At 36.7% G+C, this 16,842-nt stretch overlaps 1 protein-coding gene across 1 annotated transcript; it reads right to left on the reverse strand.

The window, feature by feature from the left end:
* Positions 1–5,557: 5,557 nt before the first annotated feature.
* LOC125263164 lies at positions 5,558–10,732 on the reverse strand. The gene is made up of 2 exons (XM_048182087.1): positions 10,634–10,732; positions 5,558–9,258 (listed from the first exon to the last, which is right to left on the reverse strand). Exon 2 carries the CDS (start codon positions 9,223–9,225, stop codon positions 8,503–8,505), a length of 723 nt encoding a protein of 240 aa, XP_048038044.1. The 5' UTR covers positions 9,226–9,258; positions 10,634–10,732; the 3' UTR covers positions 5,558–8,502.
* Positions 10,733–16,842: the final 6,110 nt, after the last annotated feature.

Below are 16,842 nucleotides of genomic sequence, written 5' to 3' on the forward strand. Positions count from 1 at the left end.
AGGCATTGTTCTGTTTTTTGTAATGAGTCAGAAAAGACAAGAAGGCAGCCTGGAGACAGTTGGATTGTTTAATAAATGCGCTTTGTCTCTATGCTTGATCTGTTCTGTTGCGATCTGCGTCTCCTGCCGATGACGTGTTTCGCGGGGGCGTGCCCCCGTTTCTTGACTCCACCCCCACGTCAAACCAGTGCCATAAAGAGAACCGCACAGAAAAGTGCAGCGCAAAAGAAAACCGGTATCGTGAGCGCACACTTGACTGAAACGCAGAATAAAATGAGCGTTGCAAATGATTTAGTAGGTTTGAGCATGAAAAATATGTGGCAAAGATAAAATAGGATTACAGCTGTCATTGATTTTTGTAATTGATTATATTTTTATTTTTGCACTACGTTATTTTATTTTGCAATTTATTATTTTTGTTTGCAAAACATTTTTTTATTGCTGAATTCTTTTTTTTGTTTTGCAAAACTTTATTTTTGTGCAAAACTTTAAGGCATTAATTTGACTCCATATGGCCCACCTTTCATCTCATATCTGGAGCCGGGCCTGCCTGTCACAGATATATGCGCCTGTCAGTCGACCTGTCACGGATAAACGCGCCTGCCCCGCGACCTGCCACAGATATACTTATGAGGGGTGACTTCAACAAAATGTGATGATTGCTAAGCAAACTGAGAGGAGAACTAACGTGTATACGCACGCCAGCCGTCTGGCCAAAATCCCATAGTATTCAGGCGTCAGACGTCAGATATGAGACGTTAGACGTCACGGTCACGTGTTGGAGCTGAGCTCAAAGTGCGCGGCGGCGATGGCGGCGACGTAGTTGAGAAAGTATATTTTTTACTTTGCGTCTGGATAACGTACGTGTGGATAAACGTCTGGATAACGTACGTGTGGATAAACGCCTGGATAACGTACGTGTGGACTAGCGTCTGGATAATGTAGGCCTATGTGTGGATAATAATATTTTAGCTTTATTCTTATTTTGTCCAAAGGAAGCTTTAATTAAGGTGTAAATGTTCATAATTGTAGGAAGCATTACAAATCTGTCTCCCTGAATGAAGCTTGGCCATTCCTCCGGCCACCTCTGTTGCGCAAGCACCGCATTTGCTGACTTTTCTCCGTTTAAAGGACACACCGGCCATTCCAGCTGAACTAAGGCTTCCACTTCTTAATATGGAAAATAATAATAATAATAATAACAATAATAATAATAATACGCTAATAATAATAATAATAATAATAATAATAAAATAACAAGCCCAAAAATGCATATAAGTGGCGATAGTAACACTGCAAGTGCGCGCTTGGCTTGAAGCAGCTAAACAAATAAAATAACAGAGACGAGCTCAACGGTCAAACATGTTTTTGTTTTTTTGTTTGTTTTGTTTTTTACGCGCATGCTTACTTAGAAAAATAATGGAAAAGTGCTGCAATGGCATAAAAAAAACCTTAAGGTTAGCACAACGAAATAAACAAATATATTGCATGGTTATACACGCTCGTTTGAGATGTGTTGCATTAATTATTATTAGTAGGCCTAGACTTATTTATTTGTTCTCATGTGCTTGCATTCGATTTATTTATATTTTAGGTGATGTTGCTGGGTAAGTGAATTAAGAACAGTGCTCAGTCATAAAAAAATAAATAATCTTGTGTGTGCGTGAGGCGCCGACGCGATCACTTACATTTTCTTATAAAAGCGGGAAAAAAATAAAATACTCAGACATTTATGGTCACATTTATGTAACATTTCGAATCTGTGAAGGGTTAAATAGGCCTATTATTTCACAATAAAAAGAAAAAATTGCCTGTAAAATAAAGAAAGCAAAAAGAATTTCCTTTCTGTGGACTTCTCAAAAATGAACCGAAACTCATCATATATAACTTAGTTACTTGTCGCAGTTTGTTCCTTTCATTTTGTTAATATGTTTATTATTTAGGTGAAATAAATTTCGCGCATAGGTTATTTATTCCTTTTATAGGATTTCTCCATTCAGAAGCGCTGCTGCCCGATGATGATGATGATGATGATGATGAATCCTCATGTTCTGTTGTTTATTCTGCTATTTGTTCATGTAGGCTAAAACTAATTAAACCCCTGGGATTTTATTAATGGGTCACAGACACGTATCCATTGTAATTTCGTTTAATTCTAATTTTATTTTACCTTGTCGGTTAATGAAAAGATAATGATCTCGTCGGTTGAAAGTCAGGGGAGGAAACGAAATGGCATCGAACTTTTGAACTATAACCATTAAATTTCTTTAACCATGTTCTGACAATAGTTTTACTGTACATTGACATATGAGAAATGCTTATCCCAAGAATAATTATTTTTTATTTATCTTAATATGCTGTCTTAACTAATATGACAGTTTGTTCTGCACGTCTATTTCTTTTTTCCGGTATATAGGCTACAATATTATAATTTCTATTAAAATACATGATTAAAGCGTTTGATAATAGGCCATAGCTTGCACTCTTAATTAATCTTTTAATTTCGAATTTGGTCTTTTAATTTAACTGTCTTTAATGCATCATGCCTTTTTTTTTTTTTTTTTTTTTTTTTTAAGGATTTCTATGGGGGACAAAACTCTGAAACAATATGTTTTACTTGGATAATGCTGTCATTATCAGTAGTGTTTATGACAAGAGAAATGTGTTGATTAGTTGTCTCTGGTTGAATGCAGATAAACCTACCATTGTCTCTGTCTGTTTTCACTGATGCTGCCCTCACATGCTATCAGAATTATCGTAAAAATGAGTTTCCTAGTTAAAAATTGCACATGAACACCCTTTGAAGTCACTCACTTGAATGCAACAAGCTTGTAATCACGACTTCAGAAGCAGGAATTATGAAATTTCTGATAGCACGTGAAGGCACTAGGAGACCAGAGCTATGCCGTTATTTTTATCCCACCATGCTCTCTTCATAAACGCATTTATTATGCACAATAAAGTCAGATGATGGACGACTGAACAGATAAAGATTAACACTGCTTCTGACATTTTCAGTGCATGAATATTGTTGTTGCCGGTATGCCGGAGCATGAGCTCTTGAAGCTCCGCCCTCTTCTTGAAAGGGGGTTGGGAGCAGCAGCTCATTTGCATTTAAAGGGACACACAAAAACGGCACATTTTTGCTCACCACCAAAAAGTGGCAGATTTAACATGCTATAAAAATGTTCTGTAGGGTATTTTGACCTAAAACTTCACACACACACTGGGGACATCAGAGACTTATTTTACATCTTGTAAAAGGGGGCATAATAGATCCCCCTTAAAATCTCTGTGACTGAACATCTATCTCTCTTTATCTCATGTTGTTACTGTGCATCAGGGCTGGACTGGTAATTTGGAGTGAGAAAATGATGGGCCGATGCATTTTGGGGCCGATACAAGGTTATTTATTTATTTATTGCCATGGACTGGCCATCAGGACAGTGGCCCATTGGTTTGTCTTCTGATATTGACAGGCCAAAGTGTGAAAGACCTCCCCTCCCACACAGTTTTTTGTTTTTAATTGGAGCGCATTGGGAAATTGCAAAAGGCAAATACCCGCTTGCCACTGACGAACATGCACTTCGTTTCTGCTGCCCTATGAAGTGATAAACAGCGCAAATCGCTTGAGCCATTCAGATTTGTCTCAGAATATTGTTTAATACAGTCGTGTGATATGGGAACATTACAGGTTTGGTGGTGAATCTGGCTGAAAACAGCCGTGACCATGTAAAGACATGATGAGGTAAATTGTAAAATTGCCAATAGCCTACACACAACTACAGCTTGTCAATCCAACACCACCACTATTATAGTAATTTACCTTGTAGCTACTAACAGTGAAGAAATATGGTGTTTTGGCAGAAATGTATTTATTGAAAATGCTGCTATTATTAGGCCTAAATACTGCGGAATGTAAATCACTTTCTTTCATAAAGGCTGTTTTCATATTTTCTACGTTTATAATATTTTTGTTAACAATCTATAGTTTATTATTTATTTTAGAAACCAAATACCCATACAGTTAAACCATGGTAAATGTCATTTGCGCAATTAAAGGATAATTTAACAAAACAGCTCTAAAGCCTGTATCTCATGAAATAAGGACAAAGCTTTTTTTTTTTTTTTTCCTTTAAATATGTTTTATGATCTTTTTAATTGTTCTAATGAATTTTAATTGAAGTAAAATGTTATTTCAATGAGAGCGGCATGAAAAATAGATATCAGTGTTTTACATAAATTAGATGTTAACTCTTTAAAAATATAATTGTTTTAAAGGAGTAGTTCAACCCAAAATGTCATCATTTACTCATGTCATTACAAACATGAATTACTTTCTTTGTAACATAAAAAAGAAAATAATTGGGGTCTGTTTTTTGTCTATACAACAGAAGTCAAGGGTAGCCGAACCAAAATGGTTTGGTTGTCAACTTTCTTCAGAATATCTTCTTTTGTGTTTTACAGAAGAGATAAAGTCATAGAGGTTTGGAACAACAATAGTGAGAAAATGATGACAGAATTTAATAGCATTAAATTAACTTAATGGCATCAAAATCAGTGCTTTACTGGCAAAGTGCATTTCTATGTGACAAAAGTGCAATATTAAATTTGTTAACTGCATTTGTAGTAAATTCAATAATATCCATCATTATTTGTCCCTGTCCTAGTTTTATTTATTCATTTATTTACTCCAATTTAAGGCCCTAACTTCAGCAAAAAACATTCACAGGGGAACTCGTGGGCCGCATGGGCTGGGTTTGTCCAGGGCCGAATTTTAGCCCCAGTCCAGCCCTGCTGTGCATATTAACTCCTTGTGAGCTTGTGAGATGTCCTTTTCCCTACGGTATAGTATAATATGTAAGCAGGTGAAGTAAAAATAGATCTGTGTTTGAGGTTCAAAGGATTTTGAGCTTAATGGGTTTATTGGGAACAGTATGAGCCAATGGATCTGTTCCTAACAAGCCCATTTGACAGTGAAATAATATTTCTGGATTATAATTACAGAGAGATCATTCATTATGATCAAGAAGATTCTTAAATACTTGCATTTAATAATTTTTATTGTTGCATACAGTATCTTTATGAACGTACTCAAAGTCTTTTCAGTCAATGTCTATCTTTTCAAATACTGACTACTGATTAAAACTGCCAATAAACTTGGCTAAATTTAATTTACAAACATTTTCAAATTTTTACAAACCTTATTATTTCTTAACTTTTATTCTTTTTTTTTTCTCATTTACTAGTGCCCACATTACTTTCATAAGTGATTCACCATGTTAATGGGATAGTTCACCCAAAAATGAAAATTCTGTCATAATTTACTCACCCTCAAGTTGTTCCAAACCTGTATACATTTCTTTCTTCTGATGAACACAAAGGAAGATATTTTGAAGATTAAGGGAAACTGAACAGTTCCGGGGCACCACTGACTTCCATAGTATTTTTTTTTTCCTACTATGGAAGGCAATGGTGCCCCAAAGCAGCCTGGTTACAAACTTTCTTCCAAATATCTTCCTTTGTGTTCAGCAGAAGAAAGAAACTCATACAGGTTTGGAATATCTTGAGGGTGAGTAAATGATGACAGAATTTTAATTTTCGGGTGAACTATCCCTTTAAGTAACTTCACATCCAAGTTTCACTATGGCACATAAGGTGCGTTCACGCGGCCTCATAATTCCTGTAGTTAGGGCCCAAGCCAATGTAATGGCGAAGGGCCCTTTTGTTTTTCTAAGGAGAATTATTTTTTTTCCGCGGCTTTTTGGGGGCCTTAACATGCTCAAAAACTCTTGAAAATTGGCACACACATTGGAATCTGCGGCCATTAGGATGCCACAAAGGATGGGACCCAGGTGTGGCAGGGGGGCTCGACAGCGCCCCCTTGAATGGTGTCTGAAAACTTGGTCCTTATATCAAACACACTTGCATGTATTTGTATGAAACTCTGTACTCATATAGACCTCATTGGGCCAAACAATTTTCATGCTCTAAGTTATCCGCCGGCTCAACAGGAAGCAGCTATTATGGGTTGTTTGAAAAACGCATGCTCTGGAATTTGATATACTCCTCCTAGGCGATTAATCCGATCACCACCAAACTCTGTCAGAATGAAGTCAAGAAATTGAGGATGTAAAATTGCGAGTGGATTTTTGATATCTCAAACGGTTTGGCCGTGGCGAGGCAACAAATTTATGGCAAGAAAAGGTAAACAGGAAATGTGTTATAACCTCTGCATACATTGATTGATGTTTATGAAACTTCAGCTGTGTGCTCATTGAAGGAAGCCGATCACATGGATGTGACTATTGTGAGTCAAAGTTATAGCGCCATCAACTGGCAGCAGGAAGGGTGTCACTTTCAAAATCCTTTAAGATCACCCTCAAATTTTTACCGAATTTGCTTCAAACTTCATTAGAATAATGTCAAGACATAACGAATGAAGACCTGTAAAAAGATTTTTAATATTTTTCAAACACTCTTGCCATAGCAACAGATCAAACTTCAATATTTGTTTTGGATGGGTTTGAGACAGTTAGCATGCTTCAAATTGCATGAAACTCGACTCATATGTCAGGATTGTCATCCAGTAGACATGGGCAAAGCCACAAAAACAGGCAGGAAGGAGGGACTCTATAGCGCCACCTTTTGAAAAAAGTGGGGGGTTAGTTTAACCTACAGTCACCAAACTCGGTACACACATTGATCTCATTAAGCCGGAAACCTTTCTAATTTAAAGTCATTAGCTCTGACCAAGAGGAAGTCCGATATATTGGTTTGAATGTGAATTTTTTCACCCTCTCTCTCCCACCCTGTGTGGTACCCCCGTCCCCATCCCCCTCGTCCCTCACTCCCTCAGTCTGACTCTTGTGTGTGTGGGGGGGGGGGGTCTCTGTCTGTGTCACTCGCTGTACTTGTTTTGACTATACTTGTGAGGACCAAATGTCCTCACTTATGTTGTGGAATACTTTCACAACCCACTAGTGAGGACATTTGACTGGTCCTCACTATTTTAAAAGGCTTATAAATCAGCCAAAATATGTTTTTATTTAAATCTAGTGATGGTTACATGTTTCTGTGATGGGTTGGTTTAGGAGTAGGGATTGGGTTAGGTGATAGAAAATATCATTGACCTGATTTAAAATCAATGGAAGTCTATGCAATGTCCTCACCAAGACAGAAGTACAAACATGTGTGTGTATGTGTGTGTGTTTACAAATTTTTTGATGAACTTATAGAAATATTGAACTGCAAATGATAACTTCACAGGCAATTTGTTGCCTCTTCACACTTCACACTCTTCACACTCATTTGACCATGACATTATATCGCTATTTTGACAGGACTACTTTTCAAATGTCATTTGAGTTACAACATACAAGACTTAAATCTTTGTTTTATTTTGTTTTGTTTTTACAAAGGAGAGTGTGTGTTTTCTCGACATGGGTGTTATAGAAAGTCATGTGCTGTGTTTGCAAACATTATGTACAACGCATGTCTTTAAATTAATTATTTATTGATATAATTCAAATTTATTAAAAATCACTATTTAAGTAAATTTCACTTGATTTGATAAAAGTGGCTGTTTAAAATAAACTTGCATAAGTGAGCAGAAAAATCTAGACATAGTACCTTACTACTACCTGAGACTGATATTAAAATCGTCTTTGCAGGTTCTGTGATTTGGCTCTATTAATTAATTTTTTATTTATTTTTTTCTTATACCACACATATTGAAATTAAACGAAAGCATGCTTTTGGTGCATAAGATTGGTGCACAAACGATAGTTCAGGGAGGTCTAAAAACACATGAAGAGAAGTGTTAGGATTATACAACATCAGCAATTAGACTGGATTAGATTTCTCAGAACACTGTGGAGTTTGAGCAAATGACTATATAATTTGCTCTGGAATTTTTATGGAGGTTGTCTGAGAAAAACATAGACATGGCAGATTAGAATGATATTCTGCACTCATTTGAAATTGACTTATGACATTCTATGACATGAAATTCATCTAAATTCATCAATATCTTATGGATGTGGTTGTTGTGGTTTGTGATCAAATGGGCACCAGCTGCTGCAGTAAATGTGGTGTATTCAAATAACTTTTATAATATCCTTTTATGTTTACCCCCTTTAAATGCCTATTGCCCGCTGTGTACAGTTGCCCTGAAGCCACCGGGTTGGCGATGCAACCGGGCTTGGGCCCGCCATCGCTGCTTGCAGCTATATTTATGAGATTCTAGCTTGTAAAAAGTGTTCACGTCCTCGTAAAGCTCGTAATTACAGCTTGTAAGCTGGGAGTTTTCTGAAAGCTCCCACATGTACCACCTGACCGCTGTAGATTAATTTAGGCGTTGATAGTGGTACCATGAAAACACATAATTCCCAGTTCAAGGACGTGAACAAATCCGAATATAACGTCACGTGTTGTCATCTCAAGATTCTGGTAAATACGAGGTGGCGTGAACACAGCAATAGTTCAGCAACTACATGATACTTACACAGGGTCAGAGGTCACAGCAGGTCCAACACTGAACATTGGGGGATCATGCATGGAGTAGTTACTCCTCATAGACACACAGTTGAATCCTGAAGATGGTTCTTTACTAAACATTGGGGGCTCATGAATGGAGTAGTTACTCCTCATAGACACACTACTGAATCCTGAAGAAGGTTCTTTACTAAACATTGGGGGCTCATGCATGGAGTGGTTACTCCTCATAGACACACTACTGAATCCTGAAGAAGGTTCTTTACTAAACATTGGGGGCTCATGCATGGAGTAGTTACTCCTCATAAACACACTACTGAATCCTGAAGAAGGTCCATTACTAAACATTGGGGGCTCATGCATGGAGTAGTTACTCCTCATAGACACACTACTAAATCCTGAAGAAAGTCCATTACTAAACATTGGGGGCTCATGCATGGAGTAGTTATTCCTCATAGACACACTACTAAATCCTGAAGAAGGTTCTTTACTAAACATTGGGGGCTCATGCATGGAGTGGTTACTCCTCATAGACACACTACTAAATCCTGAAGAAGGTCCATTACTAAACATCGGGGGCTCATGCATGGAGTGGGTACTCCTCATAGACACACAGCTGGATACTGGAGATGCTGCTCTCTGAGTGTGAACTGAGTCCTCCTCTCTCTCCTCATACACACTCATTTTACAGGTCCGGTTCTCCTCTTCTCTCTCCTCAGACACACTCATTTTACATACATATCTTCCTCCTTGATTTCAGACCTGTATGTGGACACAGAGGACATACACAATACACAACTGAACTTTGACACACTGAAGTAAACAAAAAATTAAACTGGATTTTCTGTAATCTGTAATGTCTGTATGTACAATTTCATTCCAATCGAGTGAAATTTGAGAGTTCAAAAATAAATGCAAAAATATATATATATATTTGTGTGCGCTGTTGTGAGACACCCAGTCAAAACTACACCTTTATAATATCACTAGAATAAATCACTACAGTCTCTAATGCAAACAAAAAAATACATTTCACAGTGTGATTTGGTTGCTTTTCCCAGTTATGTCAATTAATAAAACAGTTCATTATACAATATTTTGAGAGTCATGCGTTTTGTTTTATTAAATTGTGCTCTTTTTTAGATGTTTCTGAATTAAGAATGTGTGTGTGTGTGTGTGTGTGTGTGTGTGTGTGTGTGTGTGTGTGTGTGTGTGTGAGAATATATAGGCTGGAGAGTTAAGAGAAATCACAGGAGAGTTAAAGGAGTTTGAAATCCTAAAATATTTGCTTTCATTATTTTTTTATTTCCTATATGTAACTAAATACTGATAAATGAACAGCAATTTAGACAACATGGGGTGAAAGTAAAGTAACTTTTCTTAAAAAAGTTTTTTGATGTTGCTGTTGTAAATTATATTTGTTATTTCTAAAGAGGGGAAATAAATTCAGTGTTTAACAGCACAAGTTTTGCACAAACAAACAAGACAGCACCTGTTTGGAGCGATTTGAGCAACATGGGGTGGAGGCCTATGTATAAATAGCCTATTCACCTCTGTCTCACAACAGCTTTCCAGCATCCCTCCTCCTCCCAACTTTTCACTATCAACTGTTAACACACACTAAATCCACACAATCTCTAATGGCTCCCACATCAGAGAGCTATCAAAAGTCTGACACACACCTGCGGTCTTCATGCCCATTTGAACACTTGGGCAAAATACAGTAAATAAATACATCATGTAAGCAGAGAAGTGGTCAAAAGTAAAGACTGCATGTGTGGGTTTCTGAAACATGCCCTCATTTACACTTTCTTCATATTATCAAAGTCTAACAAATATGGCCTAGGCCTACTTTCATCTCAAAGCATTAGTGTACATAATGTTATGTTTATATACCTAAATATTTCTTATATGGATTAACAAAACATTCATAGTAGGCTATAACATAATAAATTATACTGTTTAAAATAAAAATCAATGATTACTATTTTCAACCGTGTACCGCTTCAGTGAAGAATAATGAAAGTAACAATCAGCTCGTGTTTGACCAAACAGTCACGTGTTTGTGTTCGACATGTGTTTAAAGGCAAATGCTCCGTATTGATATTACAGATTTGAAACGTTTTAACGAACTTACCGTGACTTGTGAAGACATTTCTGTTTCTGAATCTTCTGAAAAGACGTCTTCAGTTACTACTGCTGTGCTTTCGGTTTCATTTTTGTCAGGTGACTTCCGCTAAAACAAGCTCCGCCCCAAACTGGACTGAACGCGAGGATGTGCGATCTGCTGCATAATGCACTGGAGGGTCTGAGTGACACTTAAAAATGACATTAAAGGATTAGTCCACTTTTAAATACACTTTTCCTGATAAATTTACTCACCCCATGCCATCCAAGATGTTCATGTCTTTCTTTCGTCAATCGAAAAGAAATGAAGGTTTTTGAGGAAAACATTCCAGGATTTTTCTCCATATAGTGCATTTCAATGGCTACCAACAGATTGAAGGTCCAAACTGCAGTTTCAGTGCTACTTCAAAGGGCTTTTAACGATACCAGATGAGTAATAAGGGTCTTATCTAGCAAATCGATCGGTCATTTAAAAAAAAAAATACCGCTTACGCTGAATGTTCTACGCCTTCCCTATTCTACTTACGGAACGAACGCTGTGCCAGTTTCGTTTTTTCCCGTAACTTGAATAGGGAAGGCGTAGAACATTAAGCGTAAGCGTTATGAAGAATGCGGAAGCGGAAAGTACGTTCAAGGCGATATTTTGTTTATAAAGCATAAACGGTTGTATTTTATTTATTTATTTATTTTTTGAAAATGACCGATCGATTTGCTAGATAAGACCCTTATTACTCATCTGGTATCGTTTAAAGCCCTTGAAGCTGCACTGAAACTGCAGTTTGGACCTTCAATCTGTTGGTAGCCATTGAAGTCCACTAGGAGAATAATCCTGGAATGTTTTCCTCAAAAACCTTCATTTCTTTTCGACTGACGAAAGAAAGACATGAACATCTTGGATGGCATGGGGGTGAGTAAATTTATCAGGAAAAGTGTATTTAAAAGTGAACTAATCCTTTAAGGAAATATTTGACAGTTTATTCATTAAAAAGTAAAAATGTCAGTGAATATATATCACTATTAGTATAAATGGCAGATAAACTGGTGTGAATTAAGGACACATAAGCTGATTCTTTTACTCTATATAACAAGGATAACAATCTTGGTGATGCACACTTCAGCCAGTAGATGGCGAAAATTTACAATTAAGTCTTTGATTTTCCAACATAAAAGATAAAAGACCACAAGTAGAAGAAGGTTAAAAAGAAGAGCAATCTTACATGACATCAGACATATAAAAAAAATAAAAAAAAATCTGTGAAAACGGTGGCAGTGAATCGTTTTCGCGGATCCATGTGAACGGGTATAGTTGTGATAACATTGTCATCTGTACAAAGAAAAAACATTTCCATTTTTAGTAGCTACATTGTTGTCGTGTAAACGTACCCTATGTGTTGGATTTTAATACACTTTGGCAGCGGGTCTGACTGAAACACCTCTATTCAGTAATTAAGAGGTGTGTCCCAATACTTTTGTCCATATAGTGTTTGTGTTTGTGTGGGGAAAGACTGTTGCCACCAGACATGAGATGAACCAATGCAGTACTGTGAAGCTTTCTTTTATATTGTCACCAATAAACTGCACTTTCAGAAACTATTCAGAATTTAATAAAATATAGGTAACATATACAAGTTATGATTAAAATGAAACATAAAATAAAGAATATCAATCAACCCACATATGCATTTGGGTTAAGGTCACAAAACTTCACTGTTACTATCTGATCACACATACACTAGGTTTAGCATATACATTTGTGCTGACGTTTTACCTAAAAACAAGTCACACATTTTCAGATTAATTAAATATAACAAATTTGAAATGTATCTAATTGATCATAACCTTGAACAAACCTTAAACATCTACCAGATTTGCTGGAATTAATATGAGCAAAACAACTTTCATCAAACTTTAACATATAAAAGATCAAGCGGCAGTAGATACTTGATCCTTGTAGCTTCTGCCTTTAAATCAACAGGGTTTTTCTTTCATTTCATATTGGTGTTTCTTAGAAGTAATTTTCACAGTTTCACAGACATTTTCATTTTAGACCTGATAGAAGTGAAAGAAGAAAGTGAAGAACTGAATGAAGTGGAGGAGAAACATCAGTATCAGATGCCTCATCGATTCATAAGATCTTTCAGAGATTCACAGACTAAAAAGAATAAGTCTCGGAAAAGAACTCGGAGAACCTTCACCTGCCCTGTACTTTCACACGTAAAGGAAACCTGTTAATTCCCATAAGGATTCATGATGGAGAGAGTCCTTTCTCATGCTTCCAGTGTGGAAAGGGTTTGAGGCAGAAAGGAAGCCTGAAGAGACACCTGAGAATCCACACTGGAGAGAAACCCTTCACCTGCCTTCAGTGTGGAAAGAGCTCCACAGAAAGAAGAAGCCTGAAGAGACACATGAGGAGAAAAACCCTTCATGTGCCTTGAGTGTGGCAAGAGTTTCACACAGACAGTAGGTCTGAAAACCCATCTGTGTCCTCACTCTGGAGGAAGATCATTGAACTGTGATCAGTGTGGTGCAAGTTTCACTTCAGCATCAGTCCTGAAAACACACCTGAAGATTCATGTAGATGAGAGCAGCACAGAAGAGCAGCAGAGAAGCTCTACTGTAAGATCTCACGTGTGCTTTGAGTACGGGAATGCCTTTTGTAAAAACTTGGAGCAGCACCAAAGAATCCATACTGAAGAAAAAACATTTCCAATGTGGAAAGAGTTTCAATCAGTCAGGATCCCTGAAAGCACATGAGGGGGTTCATACTGGATGGTTCATACATAATTCATACATAATGGTTCCTCTGCCATTCATGTGGGAAGAGCTTCAACCAACCAGCTTCTCTAAAGACTCTTCAGAAAAAGCATTGTCCAGTTATTTATTCAGACACTAATTATTTCTGATGTAACTTTTGGGATTTTATTGATATTTTAAATAGGGTTTTAAGATGAGTTGTTGTTGTTGTTGTGAAGTTTTAAATGAATGTCTGTGTGTTCTGGTTTTGTTGAGCCTTTGTTGAGCCCTGAAGACAATTTTCTACCCCTGTGGGGCTAGACAATAAAGCTTTTGAATTGAATTGAATTGAATTGAATTGAATTGAATTGAATTGAACTGAATTGATTGGCATCCAAATCAGAAATGTCTGTTTTTTTCCACATCCCTGGAGGAATTTCTGGGCCATATCAGCTGTTGTTTTTAGACAAATTTCAGCGTCATCTGGAAATTTAATTCCTGTTTGTTTCAATATATTTGAGTTTACATGGAGGAATTATTAAACATTTTTTTGACCATACCGATGCTGTGCAGTAATGAACATTGTTGCATTCTGAGTGAGATGAAGGCTTTTTATGAAGGTATTTGTACTGCTTAAAAACAATTACATCACCACCAAACCACAGTGACTGAGAGATCACAAAATCATGTTCAAATGGGCTGTTATAATGGAAGCAACAGGTTTGTGAAGCATGAAGTTTTTTTCCATGTTTATTTATTTGAATTTCAAGGGGTTGAATATAACAATGTATGATTGTATATAAATATAACACACATTTATATGTAAAATTATATAAATACTATATGGAATAAGACCATGTGACTGACCACATGAGAAGTAAACTTCTATCCACCTTATTTTGCATCATGATTTAAGCTATTTTATGTGAATCTGCGAGACTTACAATTCATAGCTTCTGTTTGTTAAAACCGTTTGCGCTACAAACCAGTGTGCTTAAAATTATGACAAAACATTTAAAAAAATATGAAATACCAGTTTGCAAGATCAAGCAGCATAACAAGCTGTTTTGTACAGTTAAAAATAACTGGAAGTGGATGAGACCAGAAGCCAGAAACATTCAAATTACAAAAGGCTGCTCACTCTTACGTTAAAAATAAGGTGGGTAGGTTCGTCAATTAATTATTTACCATTTAAATTGATTAAGGAGCTGTACAGATTCCAGATGGTTTAGACTGGCTCTTATTTCTGTACATTATCTGTATGATGAATCAACTGATGGTGTAGGAACTAGAAATATTGAAATTGGACTATTGAAATGCAACAAAAATCACTGAAATCACTAGCTCTCTATGAGGAGACATTGATTACTGTATATGGTGTTTAAAGGATAAACAAAACAACAACAGGAAAAATACTTGTACTGAAATATTGAATCTGTTGTATCTAATAACAAAAGTCAATCTGTAGTGTGAAGTGTGCTAAAGGTACATGAAATTACCAATGGAGGGAAACCTTGAATTTTTAATGATCAAGTTTACTACAGTTTTAATCCAATAAAGTCAAAGACTGTCAGTCCTCTAACATGGATTACTGAACTTTCTGGATGTAAATGTTCATGATTTGACACAACAACCCTGGGTTGTTCGTTCTTTAAAGCTCATCTAGGTGCTGCTGTCATCATAGCAACAGGTTCATAACTGAGATCGACTGGTAAAAAAGCCGGACCAGTGGAACATGGATGGAAAAAGAGGAACATGGATGATCAGCTAATGACTTGGACTAGGACTTGATTATGAGTCTGGTCTTAAGTCAGTTTTAAGACTAGTCAAGAGCAGATCATTCAGGTCCAAATCAAGGCCAAAAATATGGTCATGGATTAAAAAGTGTAAAAGTCACTTGTTTTTATAAGCAACACTGTCCAACAGTGACACCCACAGGTAAAGTTACAGTGGGAGGCTTGCCTCCCTTGATCCTATTGAGTTAAAACAGAAACCCTAAAGTGTGCAGTGGGTTTGGTGGGGGTTAATTGAGAATGAATGGAGGAAAGTCACATGAGAGGAGGCAATGCCTCCATTACGCTGATTGAATATGATCAGTTATGATATGATTAAAGGTACAATATGTAATAATTTTGGCCACTAGAGGTCGCTAGATGCCTTTTCAAAACAGGCATAGCTCCACCTAGCTCCACCTCAAACGGACAGTGCAAAAGAATTGGACTCGGGAACAAATCATGTTCATGATTTGGTTATTTAGTATGAAGCAGAGCAGGACCAAGTGTTGTGGGAGCTGAACGAGGCCGCTGGAGCGATTGCGCATCACACGCCTCAGGAGCAGCAGAACTTTTATTATGACACAGTCACCGGCGCTGTTTACGCTTTTCCGGTCATGAGTATGAGGTAATGCAGCTCTGTTTATTATTAGATACATTTGAGTGTGTTGAAAATGATGTTATAACGTTACTCTGTGCGTTCGCTCAGCAGCTGCTGTGAGACACTTGTTGCACACTGCAGTAAAATAAATCGATTTTAGAATATCATATTAAATATTGGATGACTTGTGTTGATAAATGGCATGGAATAAATTTTAAAAAGTATTGTATATGATGGAGAAAATTATGTATTACTGTTAATACAAATAATTATGTCTATTAAAACGTGTAATATATTAAAGCGTCTTTGGTGTTTCCATGGTTTCTACAAAATAAACCCGTAAACTGAGGGTAATCCGGGTATGACGCAATTGACAGGCGACTCCTCACACATCCCAGAGCCTTGGTTAAAATTGCAATTTTCTCATGATTTACAAATTGTTAGAAACATTTGGGATATTGTAAGTACTCAAGTGAACAAAATATATAATACTGGCCTACTGGTTTTTAGATATTTTACTGCAAAAATATTACATATTGCACCTTTAAGTGCGATAAATCCCACTTCTTGTTTCCGTGCACATTTTTGTCAAATCGCCCTGAATGAAGACAATGATGGCATTAATGGAAGACTAGTTAAAAAGTAAGTAAACAGCTGTCACTTAGATATTACTGCTTTATGTCACGTCAAAATCAAACTTGAAATGGCCTGAAAACTCTGGGTTTTCCATTTCAGAGTGGGAGGTATGTCAAACCAGAGAAAGTGGGGTAAGTCAAGTATATATCTAAAAATTCTTAAAACAGGATGCATTTTCTATATAAGAAAATTAAATTGTTTCCTTGGGGGAATATAAATTAAGAACATTTTACCTAAGTAAAATGATCTGCCAGTGTGGTAATAAAAATGATCTTAATGGGAGAACAGATCCACCTACTAAATAATTTATAGCGTCTAATAAACGTGAATGAACATCAGAAGGAATGTTGTTTCAACCGCGGAAAGATGTCAGTACACACCATTTTTCAAGGTCAAGTCCATTTGACTGCTTTGCTTTGTCGGACAAAACGAAGGATTCGGCGTTGTGATTGGTTCGATCGCCTGTCAATCAAACTC

Source organism: Megalobrama amblycephala, linkage group LG1 (genome assembly GCF_018812025.1).
Source record: "Megalobrama amblycephala isolate DHTTF-2021 linkage group LG1, ASM1881202v1, whole genome shotgun sequence".
In the NCBI taxonomy this organism is placed as follows: Eukaryota; Metazoa; Chordata; class Actinopteri; order Cypriniformes; family Xenocyprididae; genus Megalobrama; species Megalobrama amblycephala.